The sequence below is a fragment of the Xiphophorus maculatus genome, chromosome 15 (genome assembly GCF_002775205.1).
Source record: "Xiphophorus maculatus strain JP 163 A chromosome 15, X_maculatus-5.0-male, whole genome shotgun sequence".
Classification (NCBI taxonomy): Eukaryota; Metazoa; Chordata; class Actinopteri; order Cyprinodontiformes; family Poeciliidae; genus Xiphophorus; species Xiphophorus maculatus.
The window spans coordinates 1407282-1422897 of record NC_036457.1 but is presented as its reverse complement, the minus strand read 5'-3'; the positions used below and the strand labels follow the sequence as shown (position 1 = coordinate 1422897).

At 37.3% G+C, this 15616-nt stretch overlaps 1 protein-coding gene across 3 annotated transcripts in view; it reads left to right on the top strand.

Moving 5' to 3' along the window:
• Positions 1 to 4285: 4285 nt before the first annotated feature.
• Positions 4286 to 15616, top strand: part of trim67 (tripartite motif containing 67) — a 40757-nt gene continuing 29426 nt past the window's right edge. For all 3 annotated transcript variants that reach the window (XR_002754057.1, XM_023348274.1, XM_023348273.1), the window contains exon 1: positions 4286 to 5503. Coding sequence is in view for 2 of the 3 variants with exons in the window: in XM_023348274.1 (XP_023204042.1) it covers positions 4688 to 5503 (816 nt within the window). In the remaining variant the exon portion in view is untranslated. The remainder of the gene's footprint in view (positions 5504 to 15616) is intronic.

The following is a 15616-nucleotide window of genomic DNA, read 5'->3' as shown; positions in this document are numbered from 1 at the left end:
GGGAAAAATGTCTTGTTATAAGTACAATAATCTGCCAGTGGAATTAGTAATTTCTCTGCAATTTTAAGAAATTACTGACTTAAAACAAGCTCCTATATCTTCCTGAGAAGTTACTGATGTGTAAGTTTTGTCTTATGTCAAGAGGACTAAGAGATTTGCGCTGGAAACTAGACCAAAATTACTTGATAAGATTTTATGTTTTTGCAGTGTATGCACTTTATGCTTCTTTGCCTCTTTCATTTTTTACCAAATTTAATAATCAAATGCAGATTTTTAAAAATGTTTGCATAAAACAAAGATATTTGCTTCAGATTAACAAGTTTACGAACCACTAATGTTGATTTTCATGTTGTAAAAATACATGAGGTGTTTATGATGGTGTATTAGGGCCATCGTAGATTAAAAAAAACAAAAGGAGTAAATTTCCAACAAAAAATGTCTGAAATTTTCTAGATAAATCTTGGAAATTTCTGTTTCTTACAAAATTTGTAAGAAAAACATAGGGAAATTTTGAGATTAATCTCAGAAATTTTCTTGAAAAAACATTTTCTGAGTTTGAAAAGTGAAAAATTGTCAAATTTTGAGACTCAGAAAATTTTCAAGTCTAGAAAATTTCTGAGATTAATCTCAAAATGTGATTTTTTTTCTAGGAAATATATATAATTTTTCAAAAACATTTCTGAGAATAATTTACAAATTTCTGAGTTTGTTCTTGGAAATTTAGCCTCTTTATTTTTTAAATCTACAGTGGCCCTAATCCGCCGTCGTAGATGTGTTGTTTGATCATGTAAATTTTGAGGCGGCCATTTTGTATGTTGGATGATTAAAAGGGATGAATAAACAACTCCATTATGTCGAATGTAAGTTTTTCTTTGGCTTTAACACATTTTAACGATTTATTTCAGACCTGAGAAAAACAATAGAAACAAACATAAGTGATAATTAATAAAGCAAAACAGTAATGTTAAAATATGCTTATTTAATCCCACTCCTTGTCCTTTTTATTTTCAAATATAAAGATAATCAAATGCAATCTGAACTTTCTTGTACTAGTATAATAAATCATTAACAAAGTGTATTAGTTTGTTTTTCATAGGATTATTCCTATTTAAAACAGAATTTGGTTCTTTCTGTTAGTAAACCAGTGGTGCTGAAACTCACTGGTTTAGTACAAACATTACTTCCAGATCAAGTAAAAATGTCTAACAAGCAGAATCGAGTATCAGTATATTGATGTTATCTGACTAAAGTTAAACCAGGGACATCAAGAGGATCAAATAATCCCAAAGTTATCCATAATATTTCTGTTGCTTTAAATAATCCTGAAGCTCATATTGGAAGATGTCGCAGTGGACAGAACTTGTGAGGATGTTTCTGTTATTTTGAATCATCATTATGAAGAACTGTCGCCCTCTTGTGGCAGGTTAGTATCAGCAAATAAATGTTTATGAATAGAAATTCATTCTTACTTTTATATCTTCAGTGATAAATAGTCTTTATTAAACAAAATCTTAGAGTTGGCAGCCAAAAAGACAAAATCAATGCAGATGAAATTATTTAATTGGAGTGTGAGATGAAATTCATCTCAGAATTCAAACTTTAATGTCTTAATTCTGACTTTTTGCCTTGTAGTTGTGAATCTCATAAGAAAAAAAATTTCTCAGAGTAAGAATTGTTTAAATTGTTTATGCATCATAGTCTCTCATCTAGACTCAAAACTCAAATTTACAGAGTAAATTTGGTTCAGACTTTCAGTGTGGATGAAGTGCAGATTTACAAATCCTATCGCGAGGAAGAAACCGTTATGTTATTGTTTTCACTAACACAATTGATGTGCACTTAAGAATCTTTGGTTACTAATTTTGAATTTTGACACAGAATTTGAATTCAGAGGGGGAAAAATCAGTTTATTTATTTTCTGTTGCCCTAATCTTCCATATACTTGTGTTATTGTAGGCCATAAAACTGGATCAAATGTCTTGTCTGAGGAGATTTGTGTAGCATTGTTCACACAATGATGTGCACAGGTCCTCATTTCACAACAAAGCACATGTGAAAGATAGGTAATGTGATGCTAACAGGGCTGATAAATGGGAAATCTGTTCCAGTATGTGGGATTGATGCGGCTCCCTGAGGGACCCCAGTCGCTGCTGCTGCTGTCTGCTCCGTTAAAAGTCCAGCTAACACAAAAGGTTAACGTGAGAAACACAAAGGTTACTCGGTCGATCCGCCCGCAGAGGCTCCCTCCTCCATTTTTAGCGTGTTTTGCATCCATCTGATAGTCATTTGGTGGAGAATGGGTTTCCGCCAGCGATCATGTTTCATCCTCATCATCACTTTGACGGGCAGAACGGATGCAGAATTATGATCTTTATCACGGCCGCCATTATTGTTGACATGATGTCAGTTAAAACCCATTTTCTACTTGTTCAGGAGACTGTGGATGATTGTTACACTTTTTGCTTCTACTTGAAAATTAAGAGTAAAGTTGCTTTGTTTTTTTTTAATACATGAACTCAGCTAAACAACACCTGTTCGCCGATGTTTAGCTAACTCTATTAGCACTGTGCTTTGGAATTACCTGAGGAAAAATGTGTAACGTTTTGTTTGAGAAGCTACATTTTAAAGTGAGATTAGTAATAGATCCAGCTGTAATTGTGTAAAAACCAAGTGAAATTTGCCCTTGGTTAAAAAGACCAAAAAAACTTTCTGACCTCTGCATTATTATTTTCCTCAATAAAGTTGGAACAAGCCAGCTTTTTACAACGATGTATACAGGGCCGTAGTAAATTGCAGCCAACAAACCTCATACATTTTTACATTACCTTAAATTTTCTAGAAGAAGCTTGGACATTGAAGAACTGCAAGAGTCAAAATTAGCAAGAAAAACTCACACATTTTGAGATTAATGTCAGAAATTTTCTACAGCAAATAAGGAAACTCTTTGAGCCCTAAAAGTAGAAAAGTTTAAACTTTTGGAAATTTGGGAATTTTAAAAAATGTTGGTTTTTTTTTTAGAAAATTTCTTAGAATCTCAAGTTGCATGAGTTTTTTGGTGGAAATTTACGCCTACATAGGTAAAACCAGCTGACCAAATATGCTGGAGTTCCGCTTGGGTTGCTAGGAGACATGGATGTGCTCAGCTGGGGTTGCTAGGTAACAATGCAGTGCCCATACATTGTAACTCAACAGTCAGGGTTTTTTTTTTAAAAAAAAAACACAAATTTATTGTCAAAACGGCTGTGTGTTTTTTTTACCCCTCCAGGGTCTTTTGTGGCTCTAGTGTCCCTTATATGACAGCAGGCTGACAGGAAACGGGGAAGACATGCGGCAAATGTCGTCGGGTCCGGGAGTCGAACCCGCGACGGCCGCGTCGAGGACTCAAGGCCTCCAAATACGGGTCGCGCTAACTGCTACGCCACCACGGCACGCCCGCTGTGTGTTTTTTTAAAAAGCGTGGAAAGTGGAAGTTCAAAAATGTGGAAAATTAATTTAGCATAATAGATTCTCTTTAATGGTCCACTGAATAAAACTGATTTAACATCAAGCTGCTAGCAAATTATTCCCGGGCTTCATTTGTTCCTATCTTCATTCTAGGCAAGACATACAGGGTAATAATCTTCTTATCCAAGGAGGTCTAAGGTGTTGTGTTTGTCTGAGCTGTCCCATCCTTGCATTAGAAGATCCTGCCAAGAAGCGTTTCAGAAAACAGCCAAATTCCCCTCGGAGACAACGGAAGCCGCCACATCCAGCCAGGCAGGGGTCCAGAGACAGACTTAGGGTTTACTGGAGAGATTACAAGTCTCATCTGGGGATCCCCCCAATCAGTGACGGTGTCTGATGTTTGTTTGTCATTCTGAATATATTAAGTCATTGTAAATCAACATGTGAAGACTGAAAACCGTTCAGTAACGAGTGAGAGGCACCTGCAGAAAACCTGCATGTGCCAAATGTCCCATGCAAGCGAGAGCCACTTCTGTAGTTTTCACAATAAGACCGTAAAGCTGCAGAATATAACTTTTATTTCAAAACAAAACCAAACATTACATATTTGCGGAAGCTGTCGCCATGAGGCTTGTCATTATAATACATTTTACTGGAAGATAAATTGTTCCAGAAGTTATTACGATAATGTTGTTGTTTTGAGACAATTTTCAAGTAAAGGTATAATAATGCAAGGACACATTTTCAGAAATCAATAAACTTTAACTTCTAATGGGCTTTTAACACTGGAACTGGAAGACAATTTAAATATCCAAAATAAACAAACCAAACAACAGCAACAACAAATAAATGAATTATAGTCTCTTAAAAAAAGGTTAAATGAGATCAAAACATCAGACTGAGTTTCTTTTAGCGTATTTCCAGCTTTCCAAGCTCAGACATTTTCAAGTTTTTTTCTAGAAATTTTCTGACAATAATCTCAGTTTTTTTGGTGAAGTTTTACTCCTTTTAAGATGAAGATGATGATGGTGATGATTATTATTATTATTTATCTACAATGGCTGTATTTTTATAATTGATACATTTCAAAGTCATGAAATTACCGTTATAAATCACATCAACCCACAGCGTCACCGCTCCCGGCCGTGCGCATGCGCAGTCCAGTGCCAGGAGCTGTCCGCGGCAGTCGGTGCTCGAGCGTTTTACCCGCAGCAGCTTCACCGGACACGTCGCTACAGGAGACATGGAGGAAGAGCTAAAATGCCCTGTTTGTGGTTCCTTCTTCAGGGACCCCATCCTGCTGCCTTGCTCCCACAATGTCTGCCTGCTGTGCGCCCGGAACATCACCGTCCAGACGCCGGATGGGGAGACTTCGGTCCAGAGTCGAGCCTCCGGTAGCTCCGACTACGACTACCTGGACATGGACAAGATGAGTCTGTACAGCGAGACGGACAGCGGCTATGGCTCCTACACCCCCTGCCAGTTGAAGTCTCCGAACGGCGTTCGGGTATTTCCGCCGGTCGCCCCGCATCGGAACTGCTCTCTCACCTGTCCGCTGTGTCACCGGAGCGTGTCCCTGGATGAGCGGGGGCACCGGGGCTTTCCTCGGAACCGGCTTCTGGAGGCCATTGTGGTGCGGTTCCAGCAGACCCGCGGCATCCCGTGTTCGGCATCCCCCTCCGCGGTGAAGTGTCAGCTGTGCGACCGCAACCCGGTGGTCGCCACGGTGATGTGCGAGCAGTGCGACGTCTATTACTGTAACGCCTGCCAGCAGCGGTGCCACCCGTCCCGCGGTCCCCTGGCCAAGCACCGCCTGGTGCCGCCGCCGTCGCCGAGTCAAGCAGCTGGAGGAGCGGCGAGCGGCGGCGGCGGCGGTGCTGGGAGTCAGCAGCCGGTGCTGACCGCGCGGAAAACGGGGACCTGCGTGGATCATGAGGCGGAAAACTTCAGCATGTATTGCTGCAGCTGCAAGGCTCCGGTGTGCACGAAGTGTTTGGAGGAGGGGAAACACGCCAAGCACGACGTCAAACCGCTGGCTGTGATGTGGAAGCAACACAAGGTGAGCGCAAACTTCATTCTTTATGCTCCATAAGGGTCGTTTTTTCAGTAACACTGAGGTTTTGGACTTATTTTAGAGATAAATATTAATTTCTGCTGCATTTTGTTACGTTGCCCCAGAAACCTCCTTTGGCAAGGGTGTCCAAAGTGCGGGCTGGGGGCCCTTTGTGGCCCTTGGGGTGATTTTCTTGTGGCCCCCAACTGCAGTTTAACAATGTATGATGTAGTTTTAGGACAATAATAAGAACAAAACAAAGAAAAAAAAGAAAATTATAAGAATATTGTATGTTTGAATAAAGTCATAATGTCATGAAAAAAGCAATTAAATTACAAGAATTAATACATGACATTATGAGAAAAAAGTGGAAATAATACTAGAATAAAGTCAAAGTGTTTCTAGAAAAAACTTGTGCAAGAATAAAGTTGAAATAATGACTATACTGTGATAGTTTTCCAAGACAAAAGTCATAATATTACAAGAATAAAGTTGTAGGAGAAAAAAGTCAAAATAATACGAGAATCAAGTCAGAATTTTTCAGAATAAACACATTTGAGAATAAAGTAATGGTAGAACTGTACAATGGCTGCTGGAACAGACAAGTGTTTTGTTGCTGACCTACTATCCAGAAACCACTTGCTGCATTTTTGTTGATTGTGCAGTATGCTCCACTTCTACTTTTCAAAGATGTACGGTTGTATAATTGTGAATCCTTTAGCAGCCATCTTCATGTGCGAGTGTAAACCTTGATTTGGGGGCGGGGCCAGAGGCGGAGCCTCTGCATTAAAGTGACAGAGGCCCTAAAACAGCTCATTCTAAAAGGAGTTTAAGACAAGCAGGAATGATTTTGTGCAAAAAATGTAATGAACATGTTTTGTATAGCATATAAAGCTAATAGGTCACCTTTAAGAACATAAATGTCTACATAGCACTTTTTACAGTACAAGTCTGTATTCACCTTTAATACTTTCCCCATTTTGTTGAGTTCTCCTCTTTTATACCATTTTCAGTTAATTAATTTCCCCCAATCTGTTGGATTTTCACTATTTGGGGCAAATTATATGTGAATGAACACATTAGAACATAATTACTGCAGGCATGTAAACTGTAAATGTGGGATGAGTCACATCAGCCACTGGCCTACATCTGTACTGTAAGTGGGATCATATGAAAATGGAGGAGGTCAGCGTTGGTTTATGCCTAAATGTTTAAGGAGTGGGTCATTTTTCCCCTATGATTCCCTGTTTAGAGCTTATAGTATATTGGAAAAAGGTAATTTTTATCTTTAATATAGTGTGCAATATCACAATCCCAAAGGACTGCATGGATACAATACTGCTTCTAATGAAAATATATTTATCCTGTTGTATAAACCTTTGCTATTATTTATCTACCAGATTTAGAATTAGATGATGGGGGGAAAATATTGTTTCTTGCAATATTACAGTAATGTTTAATTTTTTTATTTTGTGCACACTACTGTGGAGCATACATATTTCCACATAATTTATCCTTTTATTTCACTTTGCTCTGAAAATATCTCAGAAAAGCTAACTATAATTGCATGAAACAACCAAAAATATGTATTTTGATTAGAATTAAAGTGAAAAACTGGATGATTTAATGTACGTAATTTAAAATACACACAATTTGGGACATATGAAAAACAAATAATTTGCTGTGATTGCTTTCATCTAGCTTAATTTGTATTCAAAACAATAAATAACATGAAAACTTGCTTTGTTTAGACTAATTGTGAAGTAAATCTTACTGCTGTCTCTGGTTTAGTTAAATAACTGCTTTTATGACACATTGATTCTTCCATTCAGGCATTAAAGTGTCTTCAGGGACAACAAGATTGGACAAAAACCTGCTGATACTAACTCTTCCCCCCTCCGTCTGCCAAAATAGAAAAATAAATAAATCACCCGCCTGTTTCATTAGGGAGTGATTAAAGTGATTTATGGTCTAATCCATTTTTTAAATGGCTCTTTCATTAATTTTAAGGATGAGTTGGCTCCTGGGCCGAGGTCAACTTAAGTTCATTTCCCTCAGGTTAGTGGTGACCTCGCTGAATTTTATTAAAAAGCTCAGTTTGGTATATTGAAGGAAATGTATTTAAAAATAAATGATTAAAAGGATAGTCCAGATTTTTAAAAGTAATTTTTTGTATTTGTTATGATGACTCAGTATCATACCTGATGTAGCTGATGTACATATTATGCATATAGGTAATATAAACATTTTATGTTTATTTCTCTTTTAAAAAAGAAAGTCCGGAAAAATTAATCAAAATAATTTATTATATTATTACAAGTTTCCTTTTTAGTTTAATTCTTGTTAGTTAGTTAGATCAGTATTTATTTGTGTTTACTGCATTTTCTGTTTTTACCTCACTCTCAGTTTAATATTTCCTCATTTGCCTCTTCCTGCTCCCTTCCCCAGCTGCATCCACTCTCCTGTAATTAGCTCTTCTGCTCCCTTTTGTCGTTTCTCTCTCAGTATTTAAGATCCTTTCTTTCAATAATTGCGGGATCCTGGTTTCCTGGAATTCAAGGTTTAATCTCAGAATTTTTACTTTTTCCTCAAAATTTGAACTCTAAGCTTTTTCTCAGAATTCTGACCTTAAGCTCAAAGATTTTACTATAAACCCAGAATTTTGATGTCAATCTCATAAGTCTGACTTCAATTTACAGACTCAGAATTTTTTCTCAAAATGTAGATATTTTTCCCCCAGAATTCTAACAATTGTTTTTTCACAATTTTGACTTCAGTGTTTGAATTCTGATTTTTTACCCCCCCAAATTCTGACTTTTTTTCCTGAGAATTTGGCTTTTAATGTTTGATTTCTGACCCTTTTTACCCCCATAATTCAGACTTTTTTCCTCTGAATTCTGCTGGTTTTTTCCCCTCAGAATTTGGACTTTAACGTTTAAATTCTCACTTTTTCCCCACTATTCTGTTTGTCTCAGATTCAGAATTGTTTAAATTGTTTATGCACCATCAGGCAAATCCAGGCTTTAAACTCAAATCTACCAAATATATTTGGGACAGGCTTTCATTGTTGATAAAGTGCACAACTGACACACTTGTAAGAATATTTGGATTTTGACAGAGAATTGTAAGAATTTACTTTTGTAGTGGCACTAATCATCTTCTGTGTCTTTGTAAGTTGTTTTTTTCAGTTTCATTATTAAATATTGATTGTCAGAATTCACCAAAGCTCCTGTTTGTATCTTGGTTCTTATGTTTGAATAACATGAGAATCTCTGCCATATTTATAGGGACAGTTGATTTGAATTCATTATGCAGCGCCTCTGAAAAATCTTGATGTTCGTTCTAAAGAAAAATGTGTTTTGCAAATTTATTGTCCTTGGAAATTACAGCAGTCTTTAAATATGACGACTTAATTATGTAACTAGCATGCTAATCTGGAGAATTAGCTATAATTATGTAAAAATGCCTCAGGAGGGGGAAGCAAAATGGTTTGAATAAAATGGAAAACTCTTAGCTTGTAGAGCAAACCAGAGTGTGTCTGAGTTTAGGTTATTTTAGCTCTTTTCCTTTTTCTAATGGAGTATTTCATCATTTGCAGAAATTAAAAGGCATTTTGTGCTAAGTGGGTCATTGGGACTAATCTCTCTCAGTGTCTTTCTTATTTTTTTTGTGGATTTATTTTCAACACATCTCAACTTCTTCCCTCTTTTTCTCATAAATTGGCTCATGTCTCACCTTCTCCATCTCTTATTTACATCCTCCCTACCCTTCATTTATCCTTCCCTGCCTCCCTCCATGCATTTCTTCCAGATCCCCCATCGCACAGGCTCATAAATGGGCCGTGAAAATCCCATCAGGATCCAGAAGTGAGCAGGCGTTGATAAGTAATCAGCAGCGTATGAACAAGAGATGGGCACCTCTTAGTTAATCTGGTGTCCTCCTTGCTGAATGAGATCGATCTGTGCAAAGCTGAAATGGCTGTTCACTTTTTGAAGTGTCACTCACGCAGACTAATGTAGTCTATTTTATTTATCTTTGATGGATTGCACTGGTTTTCTCCTATCTGCTTTGGTGGGTGTAGCTTTATCCAGCTTCCTCCCCCATTTTCCTCTTGATCTCCTCTTTCTTCCAAAGCAGCATGGTTCTCTGCCTGTGACCCAGAAAGATTTTCTTTTTCTCAGGCATCACTGGATGATGGGTGTTTTGTTGAAACATTTCTGACCAGATCATATGTCTTTGTAACGAAACTGACAGATTAATTGATTTTGGAAAAGTGTATTTCCTGCTAGGTAGCCCAACACGACCCAAATGTTTGGAAAGACATCCTGAAAATAGAATAGACGGGCTCCATGAATCACTTGTGGTTAGTTTTCTTAACCATTAATAAAAAAAATGCACAGATCTTTTATCTGGTAAGTACCACTGTGTATTATGGGCAGTAGATAAACTAAATTTCTTCCCAAAAAAACTCATTTCAAATTTTTCAGAAAAAAAAACATTTAAATATGTTTGAAAAGTCAAAACATTTCTAGAAAAAGTCTTTAAAATGTCTCAGTTTGAATAATTGAAAATTTGATAGAAGAAAACAGGACTTATAAGAGAAATCGCAATTTTTTATTTATTTTTTTAAACTTGGAAGGTTTGGAGCTTGAAAAGTCGAAAATTTGCTTGAAAACCTCAGAAATTTTTAGTTTAGTCTTAATTTTTTTTGACATTTCTAACTTCTTACTTTTCAAACTCAGAACATTACTTAAGGTGAAAAATGTTAAACTTTTGGAAATGCTTTTTCTATAAAATTTCTGAGATTAGTAAGTCTGGTTAATTTTTTTCTTGCAAACTTTCAACTTTTCAATCTTATAAATTTCCATGTTCTCTTTTTGAGATCTTTAAATTTTGGTGGAAATTTACTCCTTGTTTTTCTATCTACAATATCTTAAAGGTATAAGCCATAAATAGGAATAATATTGTTGTTGTCAGATTGACTAAAAATGTTTATTTACAGGGAAATCTTTGTTCCAGCAGATCTTATCAAAAATGAATTGTGGGCGTGCCGTGGTGGCGTAGCGGTTAGCGTGACCCACATTTGGAGGCCTTGAGTCCTCGACGCGGGTTCGACTCCCGGACCCGACGACATTTGCCGCATGTCTTTCCCCGTTTCCTGTCAGCCTACTGTCATTTAAGGGACACTAGAGCCACAAAAGACCCCCTGGAGGGGTAAAAAAAAGAATTGTAAACATTGATAATTTTGTGTGGAAACAAGCATCCGAAAACCATGTGACTGCCCTCCGACTGTTCGTCTTCAGGTCAACTATACTGGGGCCTTTAATCTGTTTTAATTGCTACCATATGTAATATGCCTATTTATGCTATGCTCCCATTTTACGTTATTAATCCATTTAATCCCCTTTAAATGTTGTAAAAAGGACATTTAAACTATTAGCATCCTTTGAAAATATTTAATTACTGCAATACCCAAAACAAAAGAGGAAAACACATAAGAATACCTAATTGATTTATTTTTTAAAGTGACCTTATTAATCCAGGTTTAACAGCAAAGAAACAAATTAATTGTTACCAGAATTTCCACGGCACTAAACCTAAACATTGAGTTAATTCAGGCCTTTAAATCCCCTTTATCAGCCTGTTGTTACAGATATTTCTGCTTTCTGAATTGGTGACTTCGGCCTCTACCAGTACGCTTGACAGAGCATTATCAGGCTCCACTGGACCAAAAATAAACCGCCCCAGTTGAGGAAAAAACACAAAAATGATGACTAATCTTCCAGAAAATTATGAGCCAGCCTTCCTAGAATACTGTCTGAAATTCCTGGAAAAAAAGGAAAAGCATCTTATTTAAACCCACAAAAACAAAACTTAAAAAAGACAGATACCTACTAAAAAGCACAGCAGAGGCCGTATCATCTGTCTTCAAAGTTTAGTTGGATGTGTTAAAAAGTATTTGTGTGTTTAAGGATATTTCAAACATCATGCTAAAATTAGAAAAGTAGAACTGAATTACTTTCAGTCTGCTCTGTTTAGGACAAAAATAAATTAAAAACCTTGACCATTAACAAATGTACTGTTGATTTACATAAAAAAATGGTGGCAAAAGCAAAAAAATGTTAAAGGGGATGTATTATAAAAAATTCACATTATGCATGTTTTTGTACTTCCATTTGGTTTTCTACTGCTCCCAAAAACGGTCCAAGCCATTTAAAAATCCACCCAGACTTGTTTTGGCAATGAGTTAATGTTTTTTGGTGTCTGGAATTTGAGCGGTTTAAAAGCAATGTAACAAATCAGCTGGCACGACCCCACACCTAGTAACCGCAGCAGAGCCCAGCACGTTACCTAGCAACCCCAGCAGAGTTCCGCCCATCACCTAGCAACACAAGCTGAGCTCCAGCACAATTGGTAAGCTGGTTTTATCACTGTATGCACTGAACAATAGCTGCTGGAAAAGACAAGTGGTTTGTTGTTGACTTACCATCTAGAGACCGATTTAAAGGTCCTAAAACAAAATAAAATCTCATTATCAAAGAATAAGATTTTTGAAAAAATTTAATGAAGATGTTTTGTGTAGCACATAAACCTGTCCAGGAAGCATAATAGTCACCTTCAAGTACAAAATACAAAATACAAGCAGAACTGTTTAAATTATAATAAATTGTAGCATCGCAAAGTTTCTGTGTTTGAAAGATTAAATAAAAACAAAAATACTGAATGCAAGTCTTTATTTTTAATAAGAACATTATGAGTTGTTTTCAGTGGGGAAACATGGCGTCTGCTCCGCCCCAGCAGCTGCACATCTGTGACTGGGGATGTTTTCTAATAATCAAGCTGTTCTCTGGTAGAATCACCGCCTCACTTCTCTTTCACCAACGCAAAATTTATTCGAACACTCAAAGCAGGCCGTCTACACCTATTCAACTCATCGCATCAGCACTCATGTGTTTGAGTTTTATTCATGCACAAATCTTCTGCGTCCGCTCGCAGCATTAAATGCATCTCTGTGCGGTTATTAGATCATTCCTCCTCTCAGAGATGTCGTCTCCTCTGAAGCTTCATCATTTAATCCTGACACTAACACTCTTTGTCTTGTTTCTCTGGATGCTGACAAAACATTTTGACAGGAATTACGCTGCCGGCTATTTGTTTAATAAATGCAGCTTTTAATACACACATTCATAGTGAATCTGCATTCAACTTAAAAGATCTAAGCTCTATGCATCACAGAATCCTGGTAGTAGAGCGCATCAGAGTAGAAAAAGAGTTATTTATTAGACAACATGAATGGTGTTGATTTGTGCCAACAGCCATGTCCGACTGACCTCGTTCCAAATGGCGCCTCGCCAGCCGACTCTGACCTCAGGCCCAACAACACAGAAATTCACTCAACTATGTATTGGCTTGCATTAATATCTGACACATCAGATGTCATGTTTAACTCAAGAGTATTAAAAATTAGCTTCTTCAATGCTAATTTAATCATTGTTATAAGTTATACTGTGATAATATCTCAGCTAAATGGGATAAAATGCTGGTCATTAGTTCAGAAACAAAAACTAAAACAAAGATAATTTACTAGAATATAGATTTAAAAATACTTTCTCCAACATAAAATGATAAAAAATGACAGCAGAAATGCAAAATAAAGGGATAAAACTGGATCCAAGCGACTGTTTTATTTTTATTTTATGAAATAGTGTGGTTATTGTCATGGTTTCTGGTGATGGCTGGACCCATGAAGCATGAAATGGAACAGAGGAAACCAGTTAGGAGTGAGTGAAACAGAGGTGGTTGCTTGATTACTAGATAATGGGCCAGTGCTAATTAGAAGCAGGGAGCAGCTGTGAGGAGGGAGCAGAAGGCAGGCTGAGGGAGAGAGAGCAAGCAGGAGTAAACAAACTGGGCAAAATAAGAACATAACCCTACCTAAAACAAATAAACAACAAGTAATAAAAGACTGACAAATGTAAAAGACAGAACTAAGGTGAAAACACACTGAACACAACAGAAGACTTTGGACATCATTTGTTCTTTGGGCTTTAAATGTCTTGAGGAAGCTCCAATTTATGTAAAAAGAGCATCTCAAAGACTGCAGACATGTTGCAGTACATACTCCTAATTAATAATTTAACAAAAAATCAGAGATGTTTTTAAGCCAAAACGCCCAGACTTAACTCCCCACGTCTTTCTTTTTATTCCCTTATGGAGTTTCAGTCCCAAAGAAACAACAGATTTCTGTCCTCACAACGTCACAAATACAAAGCAAACACAGTTTTTCTCTCTTGCACGCATCATGGGACTCATTGACTAAAGGCTGTGCTGCAGGACTTCTGCAGTGAATGTAGGTTAATGCCCATTTTTCTGCACTTCCTCTGTTTTGGCCCTAACATCCTCTGGAGACATGCGCTGCGTGTAGTAGGCCCGGCGTTCACGTGTGTGTTAGAGATTGTGTCCCTGTGATCTATTTTTGGCTACACAGCGAGTGGTGATGCCAGACTTCTGAGAAAAGTGTGGACACTGAGCATTGTTGCTATGGCTACAAACGTCTGCTCATTCATCACAAACCTCTACTGAAACAGCAGATTAAAGACTGAGGTTTTGTCATGACTTTATCTATTTGTGTAGTAAAGTGTTGTGTTGAAACTTTGGGTTATTTGTACAGCCTATGTTCATAGGCTGTACAAAACGTTCGTTACATTTTTCGTACAAAATAATTTTCAGATAATAGGTTGATCAGTTCTGCCTATTTTGAGCTGTTTTAGGGCATCTAGTCACTTTAAATCCAAACACGTTGCTGCTGGCCACACCCCCACCAACTCAACAATTACCTTCCTATGTGAAAATTGTTTGCAAACAGTTATACAACTGTACATCTTTGAAAAGCAGAAGTTGAGCCTCCTGCACAACCAAGACAAATTCAGCAAGTGGTTTCTGGATGGTTAGTCAAACACTTGTCTTTTCCAGCAGCCACTGTACAGCACATACAGAGGTGAAACCAGCTGACCAAACGTGCTAGAACTCAACTTGTGTTGCTAGGCAACGGGCTGGGCTTGGCTGTGGTTGCTAGGCGAGGGCTACATGCCAAACGTTTTTGGAAAGTAGCCCTCATTTTCCAGACACTGTGTTTTAGACGCCCTAAATACCCAAACGGAAGTACAAAAAATGTGCAACAATGTATTTTCTTTTTTCATTTTTCTGTTTCTTCTTTACTCTTGTGATGTGAAAGATTATGCCAAGACTTTTAAGTTACTATCTCATTCACAATAAATGTCACTATATTGTAAATCATTTATCTGGTGTTCATTATGGACTGGAGATGTTTTATGAGGTACCCTGAAGTCCAGTTTTGTGCAAAAAGTGTAATAAACATGTTTTGTATAACCCATAAACATGGCCCAACCTGTTCAAGGAAGCATAATAGGTCACATTTAATGTTATCTGTATCTGGAAAGTAATCTGCTCTCTTGTTTTCTCTCCTTGGCATTTAGATTGTGCCTCTTGCTTCAGGTGTTGATGCTGCAGTATATTAAAAATTATTTTCTTTAAATGTATACAGCAGAGCAGCAGAGGATAGATAGATGAAAGGATGTAGAGGAGAAAGGAGAAGAGAGATTGGTTTTGACCTCCACCACATCTAAAGTAATAGGACAACAAAGCTGGGGGAGGGATAGACTGCTCTGCTGCAGCTGCATATATGTATACTACATATATTACTGCAGCAAAAGCTTTAAGATTAAAGGGAATTTTTACATTGTCAACAAAGCTATTGAAGTCAGATTAAAGAGTGGATGAGATGGTTTGATATTCTTCTGGTTCTTTTATAATTTAGAAAAAACAGACTCATGTCCACGGGCTTTGAAGCTTGTTTTGCACTTTTAATTGGCTGGAAGCAAAAAATCATCGTAATTAACAGACATAAAAACTTTTTTTGTCATTTTTAGTCATCAGCTTCCTCCAAGTTGGATTCATTCATGCTGGATTTCTTGCATTTAACAGACCATTTTTAAATATGTACACACAGAAACTGATATTTTTACTCACTCCTGGTGTCCACATGAATGAGAAAGTGTGTGGGAACTGTGACGCAGAGTGGAGGCGTCTGCTTCCTCT